This window comes from Drosophila suzukii, chromosome X (genome assembly GCF_043229965.1).
Source record: "Drosophila suzukii chromosome X, CBGP_Dsuzu_IsoJpt1.0, whole genome shotgun sequence".
In the NCBI taxonomy this organism is placed as follows: Eukaryota; Metazoa; Arthropoda; class Insecta; order Diptera; family Drosophilidae; genus Drosophila; species Drosophila suzukii.
The window spans coordinates 10,931,767-10,955,997 of NC_092084.1; the positions used below are offsets into that span (position 1 = coordinate 10,931,767).

General features: G+C 40.1%; 6 protein-coding genes across 6 annotated transcripts; 3 read left to right on the top strand and 3 right to left on the bottom strand.

The window, feature by feature from the left end:
• Positions 1-73: 73 nt before the first annotated feature.
• On the bottom strand, positions 74-9,066 carry Grip91 (gamma-tubulin complex component 3). Its single transcript, XM_017079661.4, has 5 exons — positions 8,677-9,066; positions 6,755-8,122; positions 6,447-6,639; positions 6,060-6,381; positions 74-1,392 (listed from the first exon to the last, which is right to left on the bottom strand). The coding sequence occupies exons 1-5, from the start codon at positions 8,786-8,788 to the stop codon at positions 670-672; spliced, it is 2,718 nt and encodes a 905-aa protein (XP_016935150.2). The 5' UTR covers positions 8,789-9,066; the 3' UTR covers positions 74-669.
• Positions 1,682-2,722, top strand: LOC108013722 (probable methylthioribulose-1-phosphate dehydratase). Its single transcript, XM_017079662.4, has 3 exons — positions 1,682-1,888; positions 1,944-2,414; positions 2,485-2,722. The coding sequence occupies exons 1-3, from the start codon at positions 1,761-1,763 to the stop codon at positions 2,567-2,569; spliced, it is 684 nt and encodes a 227-aa protein (XP_016935151.2). The 5' UTR covers positions 1,682-1,760; the 3' UTR covers positions 2,570-2,722.
• On the top strand, positions 3,926-5,482 carry LOC108013723 (peroxisomal multifunctional enzyme type 2). Its single transcript, XM_017079663.4, has 2 exons — positions 3,926-4,081; positions 5,085-5,482. Exons 1-2 carry the CDS (start codon positions 3,949-3,951, stop codon positions 5,297-5,299), a joined length of 348 nt encoding a protein of 115 aa, XP_016935152.1. The 5' UTR covers positions 3,926-3,948; the 3' UTR covers positions 5,300-5,482.
• A 464-nt stretch (positions 9,067-9,530) lies between the features above and the next one.
• On the top strand, positions 9,531-11,068 carry MED20 (Mediator complex subunit 20). Its single transcript, XM_017079660.4, has 2 exons — positions 9,531-10,056; positions 10,288-11,068. Exons 1-2 carry the CDS (start codon positions 9,643-9,645, stop codon positions 10,630-10,632), a joined length of 759 nt encoding a protein of 252 aa, XP_016935149.1. The 5' UTR covers positions 9,531-9,642; the 3' UTR covers positions 10,633-11,068.
• A 94-nt stretch (positions 11,069-11,162) lies between these two features.
• Positions 11,163-22,286, bottom strand: Pdcd4 (Programmed cell death 4). The gene is made up of 4 exons (XM_017079659.4): positions 21,728-22,286; positions 17,303-18,719; positions 16,567-16,706; positions 11,163-12,370 (listed from the first exon to the last, which is right to left on the bottom strand). Exons 2-4 carry the CDS (start codon positions 18,620-18,622, stop codon positions 12,298-12,300), a joined length of 1,533 nt encoding a protein of 510 aa, XP_016935148.2. The 5' UTR covers positions 18,623-18,719; positions 21,728-22,286; the 3' UTR covers positions 11,163-12,297.
• A 446-nt stretch (positions 22,287-22,732) lies between these two features.
• LOC108013693 (gametocyte-specific factor 1 homolog) lies at positions 22,733-24,190 on the bottom strand. Its single transcript, XM_017079612.4, has 2 exons — positions 23,909-24,190; positions 22,733-23,843 (listed from the first exon to the last, which is right to left on the bottom strand). The coding sequence occupies exons 1-2, from the start codon at positions 24,107-24,109 to the stop codon at positions 23,580-23,582; spliced, it is 465 nt and encodes a 154-aa protein (XP_016935101.2). The 5' UTR covers positions 24,110-24,190; the 3' UTR covers positions 22,733-23,579.
• Positions 24,191-24,231: the final 41 nt, after the last annotated feature.

Below are 24,231 nucleotides of genomic sequence, written 5' to 3' on the forward strand. Positions count from 1 at the left end.
ATTATTTATGATCAAATTAATATTATTTTTAGGTAATATAGATACTTTAAGTCTAAGATAAAAACAAACCACGTTTTTAATGCAATTAAGCGTTTATTTCGATCTCGCATTACGGTTTAAAACTGTTCAAAACATTAACATTTTAAAATGTTCTCTAACTTGTCCATTTAAAATACGCAACATTTCCTTACGCTTACTTTATAATAACCATTGGGCAATTGACAGACGCACTTAGGATGTTAGGAGTTTTAACTAAGCTTCGATGTATAAAATTAGGGCACTTAAAGGAAAACAATGTGCGCCTTTCGACCAACGAATCTCCGTTTAATACTTTCGATTACAACTACTCAAAAAATTTAAAAATGAGTGATTAATATTTGAGATATCTTAGGTTAATGGCTTGCAGCCAGCCGATTGACGGAAATGCTTGAGATATACATGTGTATAAGTGCAGGTTCTTGATCTTTTCGTTTCAAAGTAGCTTAGTAAATAGTTGGATTAGTTTGCTTGATTGCTTTTGGTTGCATTAGCTTGCCTCATTCGCGAAGCTTTAATGGTGTGATGAGGGGATATCTCAAATATTTAGCCGCAGTTAAACTGGATGTAATGGTGTGGCCTAATGATTCGGATATTGGCACTGGGTTGATGTGATTCCAAGGACACTGAGTGCTATTCCTTGGTGGTCGGCGCATGGATAACGAACCGACTATTTGGGGAGTTTCTGTTGTTAAGGCTAAACACATTGCTCATGCGCATGTGCTCAAAGGTCAGCGGTTTGCTCAGATTGGTGTCCCGCTTCTTGTAGTACTCGTTAAAGTCGAGCCGTGTGCCGAAGAGCTGGAGATTCGGATCGTGGCTGGAGTTGAGAGCCATTAGGAAATTGCTCACGGCCTTTTCGTAGGCGGATGCTATGACTTCCAGCCCATGACAGGCAGTCTCGATCTTCTGGGCAAAGATCTTCTTCTCCTGGTCGCGCTGCAACGTCAGTTCGCTGGTCAGGCCATAGACACCCTGCTTCTCCGACTTCTGCACCTCTTTGGCCAGCTCCTGGCGGGCGGTCATCTCCTGGAAGCACTCCTTGTAGAAGTTCGACTGCCAGGTCTCCAAACAGATAATGTTCTCGTACACCGTCTCCAGAGAATGCTCCATGTCCGTTTCGTTGCCGACAAAGCAGCCCACCTTAATGGTTTGCAGGAACTTCTCGTGGGCCTCCAGGATGTCGTCAAGGGCTGTCGCCTGCTGCATCTTCTTCTGCAGCTCCACCCAGTTGCACTCGATCACCTCGAAGAGCACATAGTACTGCATCTGGTGGATGAAGTGCATGATCTCCGACGTGAAGAGGTTCAGGCGGTGCGACGCCTTGCCGATCTCTGAATTCATCGGTCGAAGAGTCTGAAAAAGTAATTCGGTTAGTATAATTTATAGTTTATAATATTCTTTTTTTTTATAATTATTATAAAATAAAAATAGTTGTGTTATTTATTTAACGAGATGTTTTCTTCAGTTGAATATTTCATAGAGATTTCATCGTAAAATAATTTTTAAATGTAATAAGTCCAGAAATATTTTAGAAATTTATTACTTTTGAAAATTTACATTGTGTTGGCAACACCATCTAACAGCGATAGACCGATTGCAGGACACAGCCGATAAGTGCGACTATCGATTTCAGAATTGTTTACATTCGTGATTCGTCGTCGCTTTCAGATTCCCCTTTATCTTTATCTGGCTTATCAGCTTTAAGTCACGTTGTCAGCGAGATGGCCCTTTCGATCTTCAAAGATCTGCCGCCGGAGCATCCGCGCCACCTGATTCCATCGCTATGCAGGCAGTTCTATCACCTGGGCTGGGTCACCGGCACAGGAGGTGGCATGAGCATCAAGCACAAGTAAGTAAGGATGGTAATCCAAGTCATACATATGTATTAACCATCATTCCCCTAGCGATGAGATCTACATAGCACCATCAGGTGTCCAGAAGGAGCGAATGCAGCCGGAGGATCTGTTTGTGCAGGACATCACCGGCAAGGATCTGCAGCTGCCGCCGGAGATCAGGGGCTTGAAGAAGAGCCAGTGCACCCCGCTCTTCATGCTGGCCTACCAACATCGCCAGGCGGGCGCCGTCATCCACACCCATTCCCAGCACGCCGTGATGGCCACGCTCCTGTGGCCGGGGAAAACCTTCCGCTGCACCCACTTGGAGATGATCAAGGGCGTGTACGATGAGGCGGATAAGCGATATCTGCGATATGACGAGGAACTGGTCGTTCCCATCATCGAGAATACACCCTTCGAGCGGGATCTCGCCGACAGCATGTACGCCGCCATGATGGAGCATCCGGGCTGCAGTGCCATCCTAGTGCGACGACATGGGGTCTACGTTTGGGGACAGAACTGGGAGAAGGCCAAAACCATGTGGGTTTCTCTTTTACTTTTATCATGACAGCATATTTATCCCTAACATTTCTTTTTATACAACAACCAGGTCGGAATGCTATGACTATCTCTTCTCCATTGCCGTGGAAATGAAAAAGGCCGGAATCGATCCGGAGAAGTTCGAGAGCACTTAGAGAACTTGAACTGATTAAAATACACACGCCATTCGCTGTTTAACCCTATATAAGCCTTATATTGCATTTATCAGACATTTTCTGACCAATGCAAGGTTATAGTACTGAAAAATGTTAATAAAAATCAAAACTTTATGAAAAACTTTAGTTAAATAGCATGTTTTTTCAAAGATACCATTAGGATTCAAAAATTTCTTCATTTCCATTTAAGATTTTTTGTTTTATATGTATATGGTTTATAATAATGAAATGTTTAAATTTGTGTAGTTGGTATTTATTTTCTAGTTAAAGCCACAAGTAAAAATATGAAAATAAATTTAAAAACACTCAATAATATTTTAAGATCAAATAGGAACAGGAAATACTAAAGCCATTTTGTAATATAACATATTTTTTAGCTAGGGTTAATAATATCTCTTGAATGAGCCCGTGAGGTGGCATATTTTTCCCCCCAGTAATCTAAAGACTCTTGAAGCCTTATCGCCGTTTTATGGGCATTTCAAACCGAGTGCGCACTTTGCACTAAAACTTGGACTAGGGAGCGTGGTAACAGCTATGCTCAACAGCTGATAACCGCTGTTACGGGTTCATGTTAAGCGGCCTCTGCTAATGTTAAAGTCTAAACTCCACACCTGACACAGTGGTTTGCAGGTTGCTAAAAAGTTAGATATTATATTAAATTTTTTATTTTAATCTTTTTTGTGAAGAAAAAAATTAAATAGAATTTATTTTCTTTATAGCCTGTGAATAACAACTAATGCTACAGTAAGAATTTATTTAAAGTATTTTAAGAACTTTTAAGTTTTATACCCAGTTTTTCATCTGTGCCTATTCAATACATACTGGAAAAGGTCCGCCATTCCATAACCCCAAAACTGTTGAATATTTGTTGGTTAAATGGGTTAGGGTTAAAAACTAGATTTTTTCCTTTTTAATAGATATGACAGAAGTTGTTTCGCATTTTTATGAATTAAAAATAATAAAATATTAAATTCATTAGAATTTAAAAGTTTACATTTTTCTCTGCACTTTTCATTGGTTTTAAGCCCACTGTTCATCAGCTGGCTAACAGCGCTCTGCATGAATGAAACCACAATGCGACGCACCGCATAGGCAAACACAATGGGTGCGAGTGAGTGCGGCATATCTGACCGGCTCTCCGCTGTATAGACATCTCGCTCCCACGCGACAAGGGGAGTGAAGTGAGAAAAAAGCGACAATAAATTGGGCTATTGCACGCTGTCTGCTCATTATTTCGCGTTCTCCGCTCCAAGCGTAAGCATTTTCAACGACGCACAAACAAACGAACATTTTTCCCAATTTCCCAATTTTTTTCATTACCGGAAAAACACACAGAAATACACACACACACAACAACCATGTCTCTGCAGTCGGACGCCGTTTTCCAGAAGATCATCGATGGATTGAAGGAGAACGAGGCCAAGGCCAAGGCGGTCAACGGAGTGTTCCTGTACAAAATCACCAAGGACGGCAAGGTGGCCAAGGAGTGGAGTAAGTACAGATAGCTAGCTAATCGCGCCCATGGAAACACCCCCCACAAGGGGGCACACCCACCAAAAGCCAGTGGTGGAGTTGGGGTAAATTGTGAGGGGGGCTCTTTGTTTTCATAGTGATATTCATGCAATGTTTGCTATATGATAAAATCAATTTTTTTTTTTTGGGAACAGGGATTTTCTATCCCTTGTTCCCCGCCCCTGCCCTTACCAGTACATATGTACGTGGTCTTTCCCTCCGAGTTTTGCATTTTCTAGTAGTCACAGTTCAAAGTGCACAGCGTTTGTACTTCGGCACCAACTGTTGCCATTATCATAAGTACTGCATTGCCTATTTGTTCGATCGAGAAAATACATTATAGAACAACCTACAATCCAACAAAAAACAAATTTTAATTAGGGAAGTTAGCATAGACAATGTTTTGGGGAACTTGTAAGACAATTCCTAATTTACATTTGGACTCTACCGGTTAAATACAAAGCTTTTTTCTAACCTGTATTTAAAAAAAATTGTAAATGTTTACTCTTTTAATGTAAATTTCGGTACTGGGAGGTCTAAAGTTTGGGTTCCATATATTTATAGGTCTGTTTTTTACTTAAAAATTTATGGATTTCGGTACTGGGAGGTCCAAGAGTTCGGATCTTTTTAATTTATATGTCTGTATTTTTAAAGGAATATTTAAAATGTCTATATTTTGGTATAGATTTTGATGTTGGGAGGTCTAAAAGATAGGGTTTTTAAATAAATATTCCAAATGTTTGATCTTTAAATGTAAATTTCGGTACTGGTTGGTCTCAAGTTCGGATTCCCTATACTTATATGTTTGTTTTTTTAAAGGATTACTTAAAATGTATGGATTTTCGTACTGGGAATATTCAATATGTTTACTCTTTTAATATAGATTTTGTTACTGTGAGGTCTAAGAGTTCAAAGGCCATATAAAGTCTAAATTCTTATAGTTTTAATGACCCCTCAACTTATTCATATCGCCCACTTTCAGCTCTGGACTGCAAGAACGCCAAGGCCTACGAAGGTCCCGCCCAGGGCATCAAGGTGGACACCACCCTAACGGTCGCCGACGAGGACATGGTTGACATCGCCCTGGGCAAGCTGAACCCCCAGGCTGCCTTCATGAAGGGCAAGCTGAAGATCGCCGGCAACATCATGCTCACCCAGAAGCTGGCGCCGCTCCTGAAGACCGACGCCAAGTTGTAAAGGGATCACCGGACCAGCCTGCACATTCCTCACCAACTTCTGTGTGTGTTCTTTATTACTCTTTTTTTTGTGTGTAATTTGTAATCTGTATTCGTGTTTTTGTTTCACCACATAATTAATGTTATTTTTGTACGGGAAATCGTCTACAAAAAACTAGAAAATAATACATAAGGCGAAAACGAACGACCATTTCTTCTTGTGCACTTTGATACTATGGATGGTTTATCGGTAAGTGGGTAATCGCCGCGGATTAGATTACAAGGGCAATCTTATCAAGGTGTTTTAGGGGATTTCTTGACACCAAACCTTTCAAACTTCGACTTCCTTTAAACATAAAAAAGATAGCCCTGCATCTGTGTTGCCAGTTTGGATTATTTTAATCTATATATTTGAATGCAATACCTTTTCCAATAAGATAAGCCTTATTTCAGGTTAATTAGGTTAATAAATAGAGTGTCAAAGACCTCGAATATTTTAAAATACTCATTAAGAACCAATGAATTCTTGGCTTTCTTAAGAAGATTATAACAAATAGCAGTTAGCCTATGACCAGCTATTATATATATTACCGAAAGACATCGTATAATTTGGAATATCAATAGGAATTTAAACCGCACATCAAAATTTGATCTGTGATACCCTTAAAATACAAATTCCAATGCCAGATCAGATACATGTGCACTCCGAGTGACTCCCGCCAATCAAAATGTGTGCATGCACTCGAGATACCGACAAGTAATCAAATAGCCAGCGCACTCACCTTGGCATTGCCCATCTGCTCCTGCCAGATCTTCATCGAGAGCACGAACTCCATGTGCTTCATGCGCCAGAGGGGCTTGAAGAGCAGCTTGTACGTGGGCATGGTGGGCTCCAGCATGGTGGCCAGTGGTCCCTGGACGATGTACTTCAGCGAGATGATGTCCCAGCCCTTGTCCCCGATGTACGGACGTTGCACCACTATATCCAGGTGGTTGAGTATATCCGGATCGTCGTACTGGGCATTTGTGCAGCGTAGAGCGGCATCCAACATGGAGGAGAGATCGTGGGCATATATATCACCGCCGTTGCGCTCAAGTTCGTCTCTGCAAAGGGGGATTATTAGTACAATTCATATAAATTATCTTTGCTCTATTCACACGAAACGCACTTCATATTCTCGATGAGTATGCTGACAAAGTCGCCCTGGCCTAGCAGCAAATAGCGACGCATTCCCTGCAGGTGATCCAGCAGCTTGTGGGGACCCACCATTATGTCCAGGACATGTTTGGAGGTCTGCTGGTAGCACGTTTCCACAGCCGCGTGCCAGCTGGTGTCCGGCACGTACGAAAAGAATTGGTCAACTGTAAGAAAAAACAATGCAATTTATTTAATTTTTAGGTTAGTAACAGGCATATGATGGTCGAGGCACTCGACTATAAATAAAAACAAAGCTTAAAAGTTAGGCCAACCACTCACCTTTATTGTCCATGACCTTCTTGAGTTCGTCGCGCCCCTTCATGAGTCCCTGCATCTCGCAGATTTCCCTCAGAAAGTTGATGCACTTGCCCGTCTTGAGAATCTTATCGGCCAGATCCATTGGCACAAACTTTGGCAGCATGGGCAGTCGCAGGCGGAATTTATCGTGCCAAAGCCGATCCGCACCCACATCATTGAGTGACTCCACAAAGAACTCGCTGTGTAGATCGTTAATGCCGCCCTCCAGCATCCACTTGGAGATCATGCGCACCAGCGGGCCACAGATCGCGGTGAGGATGTCCACCACCAATTTGTTGACCATCGAGTGCCCGTTGTCCAGTAAATCGTACACGGTCGATGCCAATTCGCCGCCCTTTTTCATCTGGCAGGCGTCGGCGATTTTGGTGAGCCACTGCAGCCGGTACAGTGGCTTTATGTACCAGGCGAGCAGCTTGAAGAGCGTCAATTCGTGTTTGTCACTCGGCTCGCCGCCGCAGCCAGCGTTCCAATTCATTTGGGCCTTCCGATAGAGATTCATTTCGTCGTGGAGCTCGGACACCTGGCCATGGAATTCAGACAGCTCCTCCTTGAGCTTGGACATCAGGGCCTGTCCCATGCAGCCCATGGCATTGAAGCCAGTGGACACGTCCGCAAACTTGGTCACGCGATCGTAATAGTAGCCCAGTTCGGACAGCCGGAGCAACATGCCCGCCTGGCCTGCGGTCAGCGACTCAGAGCTATTTGGATCCAGCTTGAAACGTCCCGTAACCACGTCCTTTTTCAAATACTTCCCCTGGACCCCAGTGAAGGAGTAGATGGCATTCAACACTATCTCCTGTTGCTCATCGAACTTTTGTTGTGCCTGCATTTCCACGTAGTTGGGCAAGGTCTTTTTGCCCAATCCGGGGCTGGATTGTGTGGGATCGTAGCTATAGCCACCGCACCCGGCTCCGTCAACTGCGTCTCTCTCGGACAATCCATTGCCATTGTGGCTGCTGGTGCCTGTTGCATACGATCCAACCCCTGCGGTGAGATTCGCGCTGGAGGCTGTACGATTCCCCAAAGCCTGGCTGAGATTATCGGATCGAGCGGAGAGCAGCCCTGCTTCTCCATTCGCAGTCTGCTTGTCGGCCATCGAGAGCAGGTAGCCCATCAGCGAGTGACGCACCTGGGGATCGAGCTTTATTTGCAACAGCTTCTTGTAGAGCTCATAGAAGTGCTCTGCTGTATCTATGCCATCCACTTCTCCCCGAGCCCTCAGGATCTTCATGGTCTTTTGGACGCATTCGTGTTCGGATAGGGATATCGAATGGTAAGGAGAACCAGTATTGGACGTTATGCACTTGGCAACACGGGCCAGGGTTTCATCTATGGAAAAGGGATTAATGTACATTATTAAATATATAAAGGTATATAGTATATAGATACTAGGGAGTAATATCCTTAAAACCAAGTCAAGATACACAAAGGTCCACTGAGTTACTAAATAAATAAGTAATTTCTGAATTATTAATTGCTTAAGAGCTAATAATATACCCAAGTTTTTAGAGTGAACGTATTATATCCTTTAAGTATTGACATTAGTACTGCCATTCTTAGTTTTCTTTAAACCCTTCTTATATCGCAGGTATTACTAGTTTATACCTCAAATGTTGGGAATGAAATGTAGGTACTATTACAAAACATATTCCTTAAAGGATTTTCAGTTCTATAATGTTTGATATTAGCTTTTTTTTGAGGACTCCTATCCTAAGCAAAGTTAGATGGTATTATACATGATATGTTTTTGATCTGGGAAGGCCATCTTGAGGATCCACCATCACGAAGGATAGCCCCAAGATGTCTGATAGAGAGGATGCCTCCTTTGTGGACAACCCAGTGGGCAATCCCAGACATCCAATCCCAATCCAAATCCCTCTTACCTTGAACTTGGGGCGGCTGTTTGCCCTCTATGGTCAGGCACAAGTCCGACAGGAGATCCGCCAATCTGGAGGTCAGGCCGGCCACATCGGCACCCGAGTTTTCCTGCGACATCCTGGTGGACAGAGATCGGAGCTATTCACTCCTATATTCATAAATCCAAATGGGGCGCGCGACAACCAAAATAGCTTGGAGATGCGAAGTGGACAACAACTGGTGGCCAATTACACACGGGCTCCTGATTCCCGTACAGTAGCTGGCCTAAAATCACCTTCAATTGCTGCGCTTGGCCGAAAGTTCCAACGGAATAAGCCAAAAAGCGAACAATTGGCGCCTACTTTGTTAAAAATTTAATAAAATATTTTAACGCAGTGGTACCGTATTTGGCAAACTGGCCAATGCCAAAAACGGAGTTTCCACTGATGGGTACACACTGGTCAGGCGGAAAGTTCGACGATCTGGTAGCTCAAGTTATCTATTGTAGCAAAATATTAATAACGAAAAGTATAAAATGGAGAAATTGACATTTTAATTACCTAAAATGCTTGGCACACTATGTCGAGTTACCTATCGAGTGTTTCAATAACTCGATTACAACAAACACATGGGTTAACTCCGTCAATTGAGTCTATAAATAGGAACCTTTTATCTTTGGTTATAAGCTAAATCCTAACATTATCAATAAGGTAAGAATAACTAAAAATATACTTGCTAAATTGATTTTAAAGTAAATATTGCGCACTGGTAATAGGTAATTGTAAAGAGTTGCAACCGTTTTGGGAATACCCTAAACATTTCTTAAAAAGTTCTTGTCGTAATAATCGGTACTACCATTGCAAAGATCTGGCAGCTCTCTTGGTATTTCCGTGCCACACGGTCACACTGGCAATTTGCAAATAAACAAAAATTCCAGGCCAGTTTAATAATTAATTTATTCATTATTCGATTCGCCGCATATTACTGATAGTATGGGTGTGACTGTTCTGCAACCCTATCCCCTGCCTGAGGGCAAATCGGGGGCGTACATCGTCGACCAGCTGAGCAAGCGACTGCTCGGCCTGGGCGCCACACATGCCGGTCAATTTCTGGTGGACTGCGAAACGTTCATCTCGACGCCACAGCCCCACAATGGAGCACCCAGTCGCGCCGTCCACGTCCTGCACAACTCGGAGTACCCCGCCTCCACGTTCTCGATCATCGACAACGGCACCGGCAAGCAGGTGGCCCTCGTCGCCGACAACATCTTCGATCTGCTGATGCTCAAGATGACCAACACCTTCACCTCCAAGAAACAGACCAAAATCGAATCCCGGGGCGCCCGCTTCGAGTACGGCGATTTCGTCATCAAACTGGGATCCGTCACCATGATGGAGCACTTCAAGGTACGCGTATAAACCCTAAAGGACTCATCTCGATTTTTATTCATTTCTGCTAATTCCAAAACTAATTGGGTTCTGAATGGGTGTAATAATTTGTAAATCTTGATTTTATACATATTTAGAGACGTGCAGAATAAGAAAACATAGACTAGAATACTTCAAAACAAGTGGATCTAATATAAATATACATCGTATATCTAAAATTGTTTATGTATTTTGCAACTTCAATTCCAGGGTATCCTCATCGAGATCGAGTACAAGTCGTGTGTGATACTGGCCTACTGCTGGGAGATGATACGCGAGGTGCTGCAGGGATTCTTGGGCATTGGGGTGAGCAAGGACTTCCCCTCGTACTTTGCCCCGCAGACCATAATGACGGCGATGGGCCAGCAGCAGCTGCATGCGAAGCACAACGACATCTACGAGCCGGTGGACACGGTGAAGCAGTACCTGGAGCAGTTCACCAACTACCGGAAGCACGTGGCCCTGCTCGGCGGCATGGGCAGTGGTTCGGTTGGCCCACAAGTGGGTCCGCCCGTGCACATGGCGCCCTCGGTGGTGGGCCTGAATCGACCCTGATCCGCCGACGTCAAGCTGGAGCCACCGGATGGACCAGTAGCCGATTGAGCTGAATATTATCAAGCAATCCCATTTTTTTTTTGTATCTAAATTAAGTCGACTGAGTGAGGTCTTCAAACTTTATAAATATATAGATAGCATATAATACAAAATACGTGTTACAGAAACCTCCAGTATGCAAAGCAAAATTTAATTCTGGTAATCATTGAGAAATAACAGAACTTACACTTTACTATCCGGTTTACCAAATCCAAAGTTATACGTACTTGCTTTAAATATCTGGAGATTTCTGAAACAACCCATTAAATTAAAAATTGTAGGGTCCTCTTTGAATCGTAAATATTTGCAACATCTTAGAGATTTCATTTAAGATATATTTAGTATTGTATATGTATGTAGGAAACTGTAGAACTAAATAAAAATAAATAACATCCGACTTTTTTGCTTGTACACAAATTTGTTTTGAATCTTAGCAAGAAGTAAACAATATTTGTATACCACCAAAATAATTAATAATGAATGACACGCACTTTTGTTTGAAATTTTTATTTTTATGTATATTTTCTGCTTTTAACACAATAGTTTATATATATATGTAGATATATATATTTTATATATAGATGTGTGGGTGTATGTGTAAGAATATGTCGAATTTTTGTTTCTTCATGAAGTGTAAACAATTAAAAATATATAAGTGGGGCAAAAACAAAAGTCTTTTGCTTATCTTATAAAATGCAACGTTTATTCAATCGAAAAAAAAAAAAAAGAGCAAGCGGGAAAAAGATGAATCCGTTGGTAAATGTACGTAATAGTAGTTTTAAGCTTAATTATGTTAGTCTTCTGACACACACAGTTACAAAAAATTAAGGAAAGAAATCATGACGATGCGCGCTTAGGAAATAATCAAAATGGTTTGCTGAATTTCAAGTCAATGGAATTTGTGTGCTGTTTTGGCTGTATAACAGTGTGGTGGTTGGTTAAACATAATTTTCAACCGATCTTGGGGGGGGGGGGGGGAGGTGTACGAGTGTGTGTATAACAGTTTCGTATAAGTAATATGCTTTGCTTTTAAGTGGCATAATGACAGCGTGCTAAGTACGCTGTTGATCTGTTCCAGCTTTTATCATATGCGATATCCTAACCCAAAGAAAACCCACAACAAATGCTGCATCGTTGCTCCTTAGTATCATCATTTCTCCATTCCTCTGGCTGGATTCTCATTTTTTGTGTGTGATCTTTTCACTCATCTCGTTTTTACAAATCTTTAAAATATACTTTTCGCTTTACGTTTTTAGTTTTACATGTAGATAAGATATACGTTGTAGGTTTTTTATGTTTATGTAGGTTTTATAATTATGAATATTAGTTTAAACGGAGATCAAATTCCGATTGATTGTTTGTTTGTTTTCTTTTTGTGTGTGTGTGACCGTTTCTGGGTTTTGAGGGTAGGGTTCTTTCGATCAAGATTTGCGACAAATTCTCCATTTCGTCTTTTCTTATCAATTGGGTTAATTCTTTGCATTCCTGTGGATTTTCTCCTTTTTGTAATTTGGTGTTTCTTGTTGTTATAGTAGTTGTTGTTTCTCTGTTGTTGCTTCTAGGTGTCCTTGGGGTGAAGTTGTTATATAAGCATATGTAGCATATGGGGGGCCCCGGAATCCCGATTTAATCGCGTATGGGCAAGGTAGCCGGCTTCACATGACCGCCATCGCCCTCCGAAACAAAACGCTTGCGACCGCTGCAAATATAAAAATCGAGGGAATTGATCAGAAATTGGTTAATCAATAAGATGGGAAGGGGTTAAGTAAAAATAATAGCTTGGTAAACCCATTACTGGAAGTACTATCAACTCGCTTTAATTACTTATAATAAACCCTAGGGGCACACTTGAATGGGAAAATCGTAGTGATTAATGTGGGGCTTTGTATAGAGACTTAACTTAATAAATGGAAGAAATATAAAATGATACAATTTCGGAAAAATAAGTATACTCTCAACAAACAGTCATTTTTTAACCGATATTTTTTAAACATTTTACGAAATAATTTTTTAAAATATAGTATAACGATAATTTAACATTTTTATTTATAATTTTGAATCATGTTTTCGAAAAATGTATTAAAATTATCGTTTTTAAGAAATGACTGTTTCCTGAGATCACTCATCCCAAAGAAAACTCGATGCAAATATGTATAAATAAACATACATACATATGTATGTATGATAACTGTAAGTGAGTAACAAAGAAATAAATGCATTTTAAATGCAACTGCATAATGTTATCTCTCTTTCTCGCTCTGCTGTACGCACTTAGTAATTATACAATTATGCAATGCAAAATGCCGCAAAAAAAAACAAAGAACAAGGAAACAAAGAGGAAAAAACAAAAAACAAGTTGCAAAATGCTTGGCGCAAATTTGGCAACAACAACAACAATTTGCACAAAAGTTCATTCACCGTTGACCCTTTTTCGCGCTCTCCCTCTCTCTCTCTTGGGGGGTTCTCTCTTGCTCTCTTTTCTTGCAACAGCTGTGCAAAAGTAGCGGGTGAATGCGATTGAGAGGAGGGGAGGGGGGAATAAAAACTAGTTTAATTTTTTAAAGAGAGCTACTGACCAAAGGATTCCATGCAAAAAAAAAAACAACAATAACCAGCTGGAGTTTAAATTGCTGCTTCTATAAATATGTGACCAAGTGGGGGACTAAATGCTCAAATGAACACATAAATGTATAAATATAGAGGAATCAACTAAAATTGCGGCAAGATAAGCGCACGACGACCACACACACAAACACACAAGTCAAAACAACAAAAAATTAAAAAAAAAAAAGGTAAAAAGCATAACAGAGCGGAGCCCCCAGCGAAGCCAGCTGCAAGACAGAGTTGACAGTTTAGCTAGTTTATAGTTAAAAAAAAAGATGTACAAAGGAAGGGAGGCATACCTTACTACCTTGTTTAAATATATAAATAGAATGATAACATTTTTGAAACAATATACTTTAATTTATTATGAAGTTAAACTAAGCTATATTGAAAGATACATTCTTTTCGCAATTTTGTTTTTTAATTAAACCTTTAAGTTTGATCTCTCGATATTCATAAATGCTTGTAAATATTTCAAATATTTTTTGTACATATTAAAATGAGGAAAGTGACTTACTTAAAAAGCGAAATAAATTAGACCTTTTATAATAGTAATATTTCTTTTATAATAATTTAAAAATATATGTACATAATCTAAATAAAACTAGCTTGGTTTTGCTTTGGGTTTTCTAACATCTCTAGAAATCACGGCTAGAAAAAAGCTTAACTTTTTGCCAACACTGTGCCTCATCAACCGTTATGTCTGAGTGTCTTGGCATTGAGTTCAGCTTGAAAACTTTTTTTTTGCAAGCTCTTTTTGCATCTGTAGTTGTAGTTGTAGTTGCGTTGGCGTTGCATATAGTTTTCTTGTTGTTGTTGATGGAGTAAAGTGAATGCTGTTGTTGCTTTTGTGTGGCTGCTGCAGTCGTTGCTTTTGTTGTCGTTGTTGCTGTTGCCTTTGTGGCTGTCGCGCTGTGTTGTTGTTGTTGCTGTTGCGCTAAAAGTGGCAAAGTGCAATAGCCGCTGTCAAGGCGAAATGCAAATGCAAATGCAGTTATAGTAGCAGAGACAACAACAACAACGACGACTGCAACTAAAGTAGGAGTGGCAAGCAGGTCGATAACAGCAACTTGGCCGCCATGTTTACCTTCGCACAAACACCAGCAAACACACAAACACAACAACAACAACCACCTAAGCAAACTAAACCCCCAAGACGATCTTGAGCCACATGCAGGTTGTTGCACCAACAAACGGCCACAATAGTAGTACTAATGAAAGCAAAAAATAATAATAACAATTCAGCAATGCAAAGTTTGCCGCGATAAACACAGCCAATCGATAAGAGACGTCCGCCCACATTTCCCCCACTTCGCCATCGCACACATGGTTATCGATAAACGCCACTTCTTTTGCACAAACAAGAAAGAAATCGAAAAGAAAGCCGGCATTCCCATACCCTTACCATCCTTATAATTGCAATTTTACTGCCATTACAATAGAAATTAAATATTTAATACAAATGATAAATAAATATTAAATTATTTCAACGTAAACTATTCAATTTATAGTAATTTATATACAAAAAAAAAAAAAAAGAAATAGTAATGGTTTTGGTTGATAACTATTCATTTAAGGAAGTATTTATTGGAATCTTTGAATCTACACCACTAAGATATAGATCAACAACCCGAATCCAATGATATTTAGCTTTTCTTATTTCACAAATGTATCTTATGTATGTAGATGCATCAAAATAATAGTAGAACTACCACAATACATATATACTAAGGTACATAGATCTACTAAACTCCTTTGATTCCAAAGTCTAGAGCGGTTTTAATAAGTATCTATGGTTATTAATACAGAAATTCTAGTTACTTGCATAGGTCAAACTTATATTGTTTCCAAAGTATAGAACTGTTTTAAGAAGTATCTTTAGATATTTTTAATTCAGCTTATCCTTGGCCAATACTTCTAAGACATCAGAAACCCCTTTGTATCCAACTAAAGACCCAAAACCGGTCAACAAAACCATTATTTTCCATCGACTCGTGGAAAAGAAACGGAAAGTAGGAAAATAGAGAAGTTGATCGCCGAGAGAATAAGGGGGCAAGAACTCGATATGTATAAAAATAAATATAACTAGCCGGCACCTGATAAACCGGCAAGAAACGTCAAGAAAAGAAATAAACAACAATCTGCGACTGCCTCAACGGATGACGCGGCGTTCGTCAAGTTAATTCCAAAATGCGAAACTAAACTGCGCAATAGAAATTTCATAAACAAACATATCCACACATCCGTACATATGCACACCCGACAGACAAACACTCGGGCCACAAACAAAACACGTCTATATGTAGGTACTACCCGTCTATATACACAAGAAACTGAGCCAAAAGCGAAAAAAGAAGAAAAACAAAAAATAGGAGAATAATAAACAAGTCGAAGCCGGCAAAAATGAAAAAATAAGCACGTACAAAAAATACATATCTAAGAACAGCAGCGGTAAAAATTATAGTAATACTAGCTTAATCCATATAAATAAATATTTTATATATCTGAGTGAAAGATCTCATTAAAAAACACCTATTAAAACTATAAAAAAAAAACTTAAAGACCTTTAACTCAAGAAAAAATTCTATTATATCATTAATACTTGGTGAAATTTATAATACTTTTTACCATAATCTATTTCATTACCCTCTACTGTTTGCAATAATAATCAAAAATTATAACAAAAATACGGCCTTCATAAATCGTAGCTATATCCTCAGCCCAAAATAGAATAATCAAAAAAATCATATAATCAACATTTGGTTAATTTTCTTATCAAACTCGGCCTTTCGAGTTCTTATCAACAATTAACCAATACCCTTTATAGCCTACGATCGGATTGATAGGCCCTGTTTCCTATGGAGAGTATACAACTAATTGTAAACAACAATGTATAAACCTTCTTTATGGGGGGCACCGCTTTGGGGGCGTGTCGTCTTTATGGCTGCTAGGATTACGTAAACACGTCTCGCTCTCATTACTGAGTTTATTTTCTTGACTGCAGCTAGGTACGTTTGTGCATTTTTATAAACAGGTGGGCTCACCGTTTGAGGTTCTGTTGTCTTATCAATTGATACTTAATAAGGCAACAAACATTATATATATTACCTACTAAACTACCTATAATTATAATTGGAAACTAAGTATTATAGTATTTTGATTTAAATATAATTATCTTGGGTTTGATCATCTATACTTTATAGATTTTCTGTTCTGGGATCTTAAAGTAACCTTTATAAAACTGACCCTCTTGTTAGATACCCATTAGCTTTAAACCTATTATAAACTTACCGCGATGGCACATTATTTATAATCTTGTCGGTAAGGAATCCGGCGCGATTGCAGCGTTCAACAAAACGATCGAGTATTATATAGGCCAGGGGCACATCCAGAACGATGTCCGCCATGTCATCGAAGACGCGCATAAAACCCTGGCGAAGAAAGCAGGAAATTTGGGGATTAGTAGGGTATTGGGTATTACTTAAGTCTGTACAATTAAAATGAATTATTTTAAATGTATAACCACATTGGGAATACAACATTTACGACCGTATTTATTCGTATGTTAAACCTAAACTTGGCCCTTAACCTCGAAAATGTATCTAGAAAACGTATGCAAATGTAGCGTTTAAAACCTACATTTAGTTTAACCTGCGGACGAGAAAATGGGCCTTAGCGTAAGAACCCTTGATGGAAAAGCAGAACATTTCTGGATAAGAAGATTATGGGTATAAACTAAAACGTGGCTTTAAGTATAGAAAACTTATGAAAATGTAGATTTTTAAACCCTACATTTAGTTTAACCTGCGGACGAGAAAATGGGCCTTAGATAAAGAAACTCTGTTAAAAAGGCAGCAAACTTATAGATTATAATATTTTGGGTATTACTTAAACTTTTACAATTTAAAAGAATTATAACACTTAGGTTTAGAGTTTAAAACCTACATTTAGTTTAACATAACGAATAAATGGCCCTTGGAAAATGCTTAAAAAATGGTGGTTTCAATGAAAGAAGATATAAACCCACCTGCTCCATGCCCGCGGGCAGCACCAGGCAGGTGAGATCTAGCTGCTTGAGCAGCTCGCACATGGCCTCCTCGGTGGTCTGGCTGAGGGACTCCAGTGTCATCACGATGGCCTCGTAGACGAGCTCGTGATGATAGTGCGGCACCTCGAGGGCACGCAGACAGCGCTGCGCCTCGGCCACGTCCCGGGAGGATATGTACTCCTTGAGCAGCAGCTCCATCTGCTTGGTGATCGTCTTCACCGGACGCAGCGGGCCGCCCATGCCCCACACGTTGTCCAAATGGGCCCACACCTGCTTGTGGAGCAGCGAGTCCGCGCGACGGAGGGCCTGTTCGGCATGCTCGCCCAGCTCCAGGTGCCTGAGCTCCTCCTCCGCCTTGGCCACAAACTTGGGCGGAATGCAGTCGTCGGCCACCGCGCGGGCCATAAAGTTGCCCAGCATGATGGGCGCCTCTGGAGTGTCCAGGATGAGATCCGGCAGATTGGCCAACAGCATGTTGAAGCCCTTCTCGATGTCCTTGCCGGTGATGACCCGCCCGTACAGATCGGAGATCAGCACCGAGGTCATCTCCCGCTGCGAGTCCTTGTGATCCATGGCGATCTCCACGAGAATACTGGTGATGTGCTCCCGCAGCGGACCCTGCAGTATCTCATCGAAACTGAGGGCCACCTCGTGCGGATCCCCATGCTCGTAGTACTCCAAGACAATGGGTTCGGCCAGTTTGAAGAACTCCTCGGGTGTGATTTCCGTAATCACCTCGCGCAGCTCCACATTCCGATCGTTGCACTCACTGTCATAGTTGGGATCGTTCTCGTCCTCATAGACCTCGGCCAGAGCCTCTGAACCGGGCAATCCCCAGACGCCCTTGCCACCGGCACCGCCCTTCTTGGGCAGACCCCGGCCGCGATTGAGATTCCTCGAGCGCCGGCTATTCTTCCAGCGGCGATGGGGCACCACATAGCCACCGGGCGAGGGCAGAATGCCGTTGACTGCTAGGGGCAATCCATTGGCTCCTCCTCCACCGACTGCAGCTCCATTGCCATTGGTTTGATTGGGACTGCCGCCGGAACCACTATTCTGTCTTTGGATGAGCCGCTTGGCCTTACGCTTAATCCGGCCATCCTCCACGGGCAGCGGCTTCTTGATATGCCCGTTAGAGTGGTGGCCACCACCTCCTCCACTTCCGTTCAGCTCCACCGCCTGGATCTCACCGTTCAGCTCCCGCTCCACGGAACTCTCCTTGGAATCGGATTCCGCCGGTGGGGTGGAGTGACGTCCGCCGCCATTGGTGGCGCGTTTGTTATGCGATTCCACTTCCATATCGACGATAATACGATGTACGTCCCTCGATTTCCCCTTGGAATGCACAGCAAGGATTGGGTTTTGTACTCTGGCACCAGGTGCGTCCTGTTTTTTTCTATAAATAAATGGCAACAGGTAGAGGGGAAAATCGTCTAGTTAGCTTAGAGTGAAAGTGAATAAGGTAAAATATGTATATTACAGAAATGATGTGTATTTCTACCGAGAACAGACGATATAGAAACGAAAAACTATAAAAATCTTTCAAATCTTTGACACCATACCATAAAAGATATATGCATCTAAAATATCCCAGTACTTTTCCACTTATTATCCATGTAACACCTATGCAACCAAGGCAAAATATAATCTGTTGAAGGTACATATAGTTTTCGGGGCAATTATCGAACTTGACTCTTAGGAAAACTTAAAGAAAACAAGACGATATAGGGGTGGTACATATGTATGTGGTAATTTTCCGAGGATTCGCCTTCATTTGTTTGGGGCGGTTTAATTTACATGTCTCGCCTTAAAGCCGGAATGCTTTTGAGGGTCTTGTTTGTTATTGTGCGTTGTGTATGTGGAATTTGTGGCACTAAAACAAATACACATGATGTCTGGCACGTAGATAGCCGACAATCCCCCCACTAGAAACCCCTTCTTTTCAAGTTCCTATTGCTATTTTTTTGCTATTCAGATTCTTTTTTTCTGGCTAAAAATAAGCTTACTGCACGTAATTTCTGATATGTTCACTCAATAAATTGAATTATAATGCAAAGTAATATCTTGACAGGGTCATACTTTTAATATACTTTCACCTTCGAGTTAAATACCATTTTAAAGGTTTTTTTTAAAGATCAATTAACGATAGTTAAGTTAAACTTACAAGTTCATTTGCAAAAATGAAGTTAAATGATGACCTTTAACAAGAAATACGATATAGTCGTATAATTGGCCTTAATATTTTGACCGCATCTGTACTTAACGGTACTGCGTCTTGGAAATTGCAAATATTTGTCAATGGGCGTGGGTGGGATAGAGATAGCAACAGGGACATGTATCGAAACTCCCCTGTACTCAAAATTCAAGGTCATGCAACAACAACAACATCAGAACCAAAGAGACTACATACATAATTGTGATACCGTTAAAGCTTTGCAACCCCCACAAACATAATAGCCATCTCTTTCCCACAAACTCTGAATTGAGAGTTCCTTTTGTTTGTATGTATGTGTGACTGTTGTTATTTTACATAAATTCCTATTTTGCCAGCTGCTTTTGTTTTTGTATTCGCTTATTTTTTAGTTTTCAGAAATAAAATAAATTGAGTTCTAAAAATAACTCAGTAACTAACATAGCAAAGTAAATAATAAAACAATTTACATTTTTTAAATTTAAACTTTTAAATACATAACTTTAACAGAAAAGTTTCCTTGAATACAAATACAAGTGTAAAATGTAAAAATGTAAATTAATTCTTTGAGTAACTATCACAATTTTCGGTTGTAAAGTGTCATTCATACATATGTATGTACATATACATATGTATCATATCATATCATACCCATGTAAAGCATAATAAGAATAAAGGCAAAGGTACCGTGCAAAAAAAGCCGCATATGTACATACATATACATATGTATACATACATGTGTTGTTTGGTTGCGTTTGATTTTGTTTGTGTGTGTTTTGTATTGCGCCGCTTTGGCTTTCTCCTCTTCTTTAACCGCTGATTCTTATGTACTGCCCCCTCTGTAAATATGTATATGGCTACAAACACATACATATGCTGTAACCGGTTTTATGTTTGTTTTGCCCGGTTTAACCTTGAAAATTTAGTGCGCCTTACGAATTTCTATGTTTTTATTGCCGTCTCCTTCCTTTCTCTTCTTCAGCCTCTTCTTCTTCTTCTTTCGCACTTGTTGTGCCCCTTTTTTCTGATAACAACAAAAACAAAATAAACATTTTTCGGCTGCTCTTGCTCTGCTGCTTTCATCTCTTTTCCTCCTTTGCTCTTTGTTGATGCGTGTCCGAAATTATTTTTTAACCCCGAAATCAGGGGAAAAGGTAGAAGGGTGGGTAGAAAGGAAGAGAGGAGCTGGGCGAAAGAGGAGCATAAAAATGACGCTGTCGAAATTGCGTCGCAAAAATTTCGCAAAAAGCCAGCAATGCCCAATAAAAAGAACAAGAAACAGAATCTGTCGCAACATTGTATGCTGCTTTGTAACAGAAGAGGGTAAAATATTAGGCTCACATTTTGTTAAATTTTAAAAATTAATAAAAAGGGATCTTTAATTTCTTTAGCCTCAAAAATACTTTAAACAAGAAATGGAGCCATGGGAATTTGTTTATGTCTGTAAAAGTAAAACTGAATATGATAATTGTTTACCATTAAGTAACAAGAGGAATTGGAATTTGTTTATGATTATTTCAAGAACCTGGGTTCCTGTGACAGAACCCTTAAAAAAAATGGAAGTACAAACACTAGACTATTATTCAGATTCTCATAAACCTTTGACGTTGATTGCTTCTTTTGTAAGAAGTTTGGATAAGGACTTTTAAAATACACAAATATATAAGGGGTTTGAGCACTATAATTTCAACCACCACTGTCAGTCGGTTTTACAAAAACATTCTTATTGATGGAAAAATAAAATCGGATGACATGGGCATAAAGTGGCGGAGAATGCAAATAAACCTCGAGACGCCGAAAATAAAACAACAAAAAATTTGTAAGAAACAAGTTCGGCAGGCCGAAAAAGAAAACAAATTCACCCCCACCCCCCAGTGGGCAGCTGTTTTCGTTTTCGGCTTTCCTCGTTTTTGTTTTTCTCGAATTTTCGGGTGCGTGCGTGCGTGCCGGTCGAATTTCTCACGTACACCAAAATGCCCAGTTTTCCCAGTTTTGGAGCAAACAGCGCTTATCAAAACATTTAAATATTAACACTTTTTAAACATATGTATTTCTCTTTTTGGCATTATTTTGTTACCGCGACTGTATTTTTGTTTTGTATGTTTTTTGCTTTTGTGTTCGCATTCGCCGGCAGTTTTTTCGTATTTACTTTAAATCGTTCTTCGTCAAGATCGTTTCTTTTAATTTTTTTTCTTCTTTTTTTTGACACTTACCTAAGTGCTCTTTCGGTCTCTCCCGCTGTCTTGCTCTATTGCTCTCCCTCTCTCTCTCTGATGCTGTTGCAGCAGAACAACAACAACAACAACAACAACAGATGCGACTGCAACGTTGGCCCACTGCAGTCGACGTCGACTGCGCTGCTTTTAAACGCTGAGGAGAGGAGCCTGTTTAATAGTGTTGTTGCTTGTGTAGCCTTTTTCGTGGGCTCCTTTTCCTCTCTCTTTCTCCTATTGGCGTGGGGGGCAGAAAATGCACTAAAATCTCTTGTGGCTCACAGAAAAAAAAGGCTCCTTCACACACGCACACACACACTCGCACACCCACAACCTTTCAGTTGTTGTGTGTGTGTTGGGGAGCTGTTGCTACAAATATTTGTTGTTGCTATCGCCTGCAATGCTCCTTTCCTTCGCCTTGCTTTTGTTGTTATTACTGCTGAGCTGATTTTTTTGAACTTTAAATTTTTTTTATTTTGGAACAAAAAGGATTTAAGAACCGCTGAATTCTGATCAGAATAGTAACGCCGCACAACAACACTTTGACTGAGCGCGAGAGCAACGCGGCGCGCGCTTTTATAGCTGTTTGGTGAGCGAGCTCGACGAGAGTTACTCCCCCGGTTCGTGGGAAGAGAAGAGAAACCATCTCGTATTCACTGGAAATGCAGTGCTCTCATATTTCCAGCTCACTTTTAGCTGTACATTTTTATCTTTTTAGCTTAAAAACAGTATACACAATAAAATGCTTAAATTATTTGACATTTATTTACCGTAACTGTTTTTTAAATCATTTATAAAATAACTAAATTAACGCTTTGGGGCTGCCAGACTTTTGCAACTTAATGGCGCGTGCTTTTCAAACAGTTTCAAAATTGAAAACGGAAAGTAATCATTCAAATGTTTCTCAAGAAATCTGAATTAATTTTGGGAATCACCAGGCCGATTGTTAGTCCTGCAAATTAACTTATCGGTTTTAATAAAAAGGGGAAAAGACGTCCAGATTAATACGAAAATAGTTTTTCTTCTGCTTTTAATAAGTTTAATTATTGATCATAATCTTTACCCATTGGTATTACAATAGATTGTAATTTTATTTTAATGCTAAACCGTAATACATATGTACGTATAACGCGTATATAAACAAATGAAATGTTGAGTAAGAGCTGCTGCAGTGGCCATCGATTCGAAAGTTCCACGTTACATTTAAAGTTCAAATGATTTTGAAAACAATTTTTGAATAGTTCTAATTTGTATAACGCAATTGTAAATGTTATTAATTTAATTAACATTTCTCTTAATAGTTATGATGTGTGTAAAGCAATTTTACGTGTAATTATTTTTAATTAATGTTTCTTTTAATAGTTCTGATCTGTGTGACGCAATTGTAAGTAAAATTAATTTAAATTTCTGTTTTTTTCTATTTCTAGTTAAAATTATAAGGCAACAAACTATCGCACAACATAGTGGCAACTCCGCTACAAAGCGGTTTCTTTCCAAGTAACGGCAAGATGCAAACTATGGAAGGAGAAAAAACAAAACTAAAATCTAAGCGTTTTCTGATTTACCGTTTCAACTTTTAACTTATACTTTAATATATGATCTATATTTGTGCTAAGCTTAATGGTTATGAAAAATATATGTGTTGAACCGTTTCCTAGAATTCTTGAAAGAGCGGTTCTACAAGAAAAAAATGGCAATTGAAAAATTCGCTGACCAAAGCGAAAAAGAAAAAAACCGACGAATCGGCACTTCTTCCTGGAAATGTATCAAATTACATATGAAAAACTTAAAGCGATGGCTACATGTTAGGGGGCTAAATATATAGAAATACGTATTAAGTAAGTATTGGCTTCTAGAACTTTTTTTCCAAGAAACGCCTGCGTTCGCGTTCGCGGAATTCGCGACGAGCGGCCGGCGGGTTTCCTTGGGGATTACGGATAATGAGTTCCCGCTCGCAATACTTCCTGGGATTATACGTCTGGACTGGCGGTTCGGCGTCCCAATCCTCGGTAGATTCCACCGTGAACTCACACGCCCTTGGTTCCACTGGGGGCAACACATCCGGCAACTTGTAGCGCTCGAGAGTCGATCGATTGGGGCACTCCAAGACATGTTTCTGCAAATCGGAGAAAGTCATTATAATACATAAGTAGGACCCTTGTTTTGACGACCCAGACCCACCTGCATGTTGGAAACCGAGTACAAATGGGTTGTATTAAAGGGGCAGCGAACCATCTTGGAGGATGGATGGTTCTTGGCGCATCGGACCAAGTGATAGGTCAAACGGAGCGGTAGTATACGGTGAACGCTATCGTATGGGCACACAATGTACTCTTCGAAATTGGGACCGGCCACAGCATAATAGGCTTTGTCTTCAACCATTTTTACCACTTATTTTGTTAATTCTTTAAGAAACTCTTTTCCGATCCACAGCTATTTGGAAACTGAATTGTGGCGCTTGGAATAACCAAGATTGTCAAGGTAGTAACTGATCTATATAGTAA

Coding starts and splice junctions, on each gene's coding strand:
- LOC108013722 (XM_017079662.4), top strand. CDS start 1,761: ATGGCCCTTTCGATCTTCAAAGATCTGCCGCCGGAGCATCCGCGCCAC. Junction 1,889..1,943: donor GGCATGAGCATCAAGCACAA/GTAAGTAAGGAT, acceptor TCATTCCCCTAG/CGATGAGATCTACATAGCAC. Junction 2,415..2,484: donor TGGGAGAAGGCCAAAACCAT/GTGGGTTTCTCT, acceptor TACAACAACCAG/GTCGGAATGCTATGACTATC.
- LOC108013723 (XM_017079663.4), top strand. CDS start 3,949: ATGTCTCTGCAGTCGGACGCCGTTTTCCAGAAGATCATCGATGGATTG. Junction 4,082..5,084: donor CAAGGTGGCCAAGGAGTGGA/GTAAGTACAGAT, acceptor GCCCACTTTCAG/CTCTGGACTGCAAGAACGCC.
- Grip91 (XM_017079661.4), bottom strand. CDS start 8,788: ATGTCGCAGGAAAACTCGGGTGCCGATGTGGCCGGCCTGACCTCCAGA. Junction 6,640..6,754: donor GAAGGTCATGGACAATAAAG/GTGAGTGGTTGG, acceptor TTTTTCTTACAG/TTGACCAATTCTTTTCGTAC. Junction 6,382..6,446: donor ATACTCATCGAGAATATGAA/GTGCGTTTCGTG, acceptor CCCCCTTTGCAG/AGACGAACTTGAGCGCAACG.
- MED20 (XM_017079660.4), top strand. CDS start 9,643: ATGGGTGTGACTGTTCTGCAACCCTATCCCCTGCCTGAGGGCAAATCG. Junction 10,057..10,287: donor CCATGATGGAGCACTTCAAG/GTACGCGTATAA, acceptor CTTCAATTCCAG/GGTATCCTCATCGAGATCGA.
- Pdcd4 (XM_017079659.4), bottom strand. CDS start 18,622: ATGGAAGTGGAATCGCATAACAAACGCGCCACCAATGGCGGCGGACGT. Junction 16,707..17,302: donor TGCCCGCGGGCATGGAGCAG/GTGGGTTTATAT, acceptor TTTCTTCGCCAG/GGTTTTATGCGCGTCTTCGA. Junction 12,371..16,566: donor ATAAATAATGTGCCATCGCG/GTAAGTTTATAA, acceptor TTATATTTGCAG/CGGTCGCAAGCGTTTTGTTT.
- LOC108013693 (XM_017079612.4), bottom strand. CDS start 24,109: ATGGTTGAAGACAAAGCCTATTATGCTGTGGCCGGTCCCAATTTCGAA. Junction 23,844..23,908: donor ACTCGGTTTCCAACATGCAG/GTGGGTCTGGGT, acceptor TCCGATTTGCAG/AAACATGTCTTGGAGTGCCC.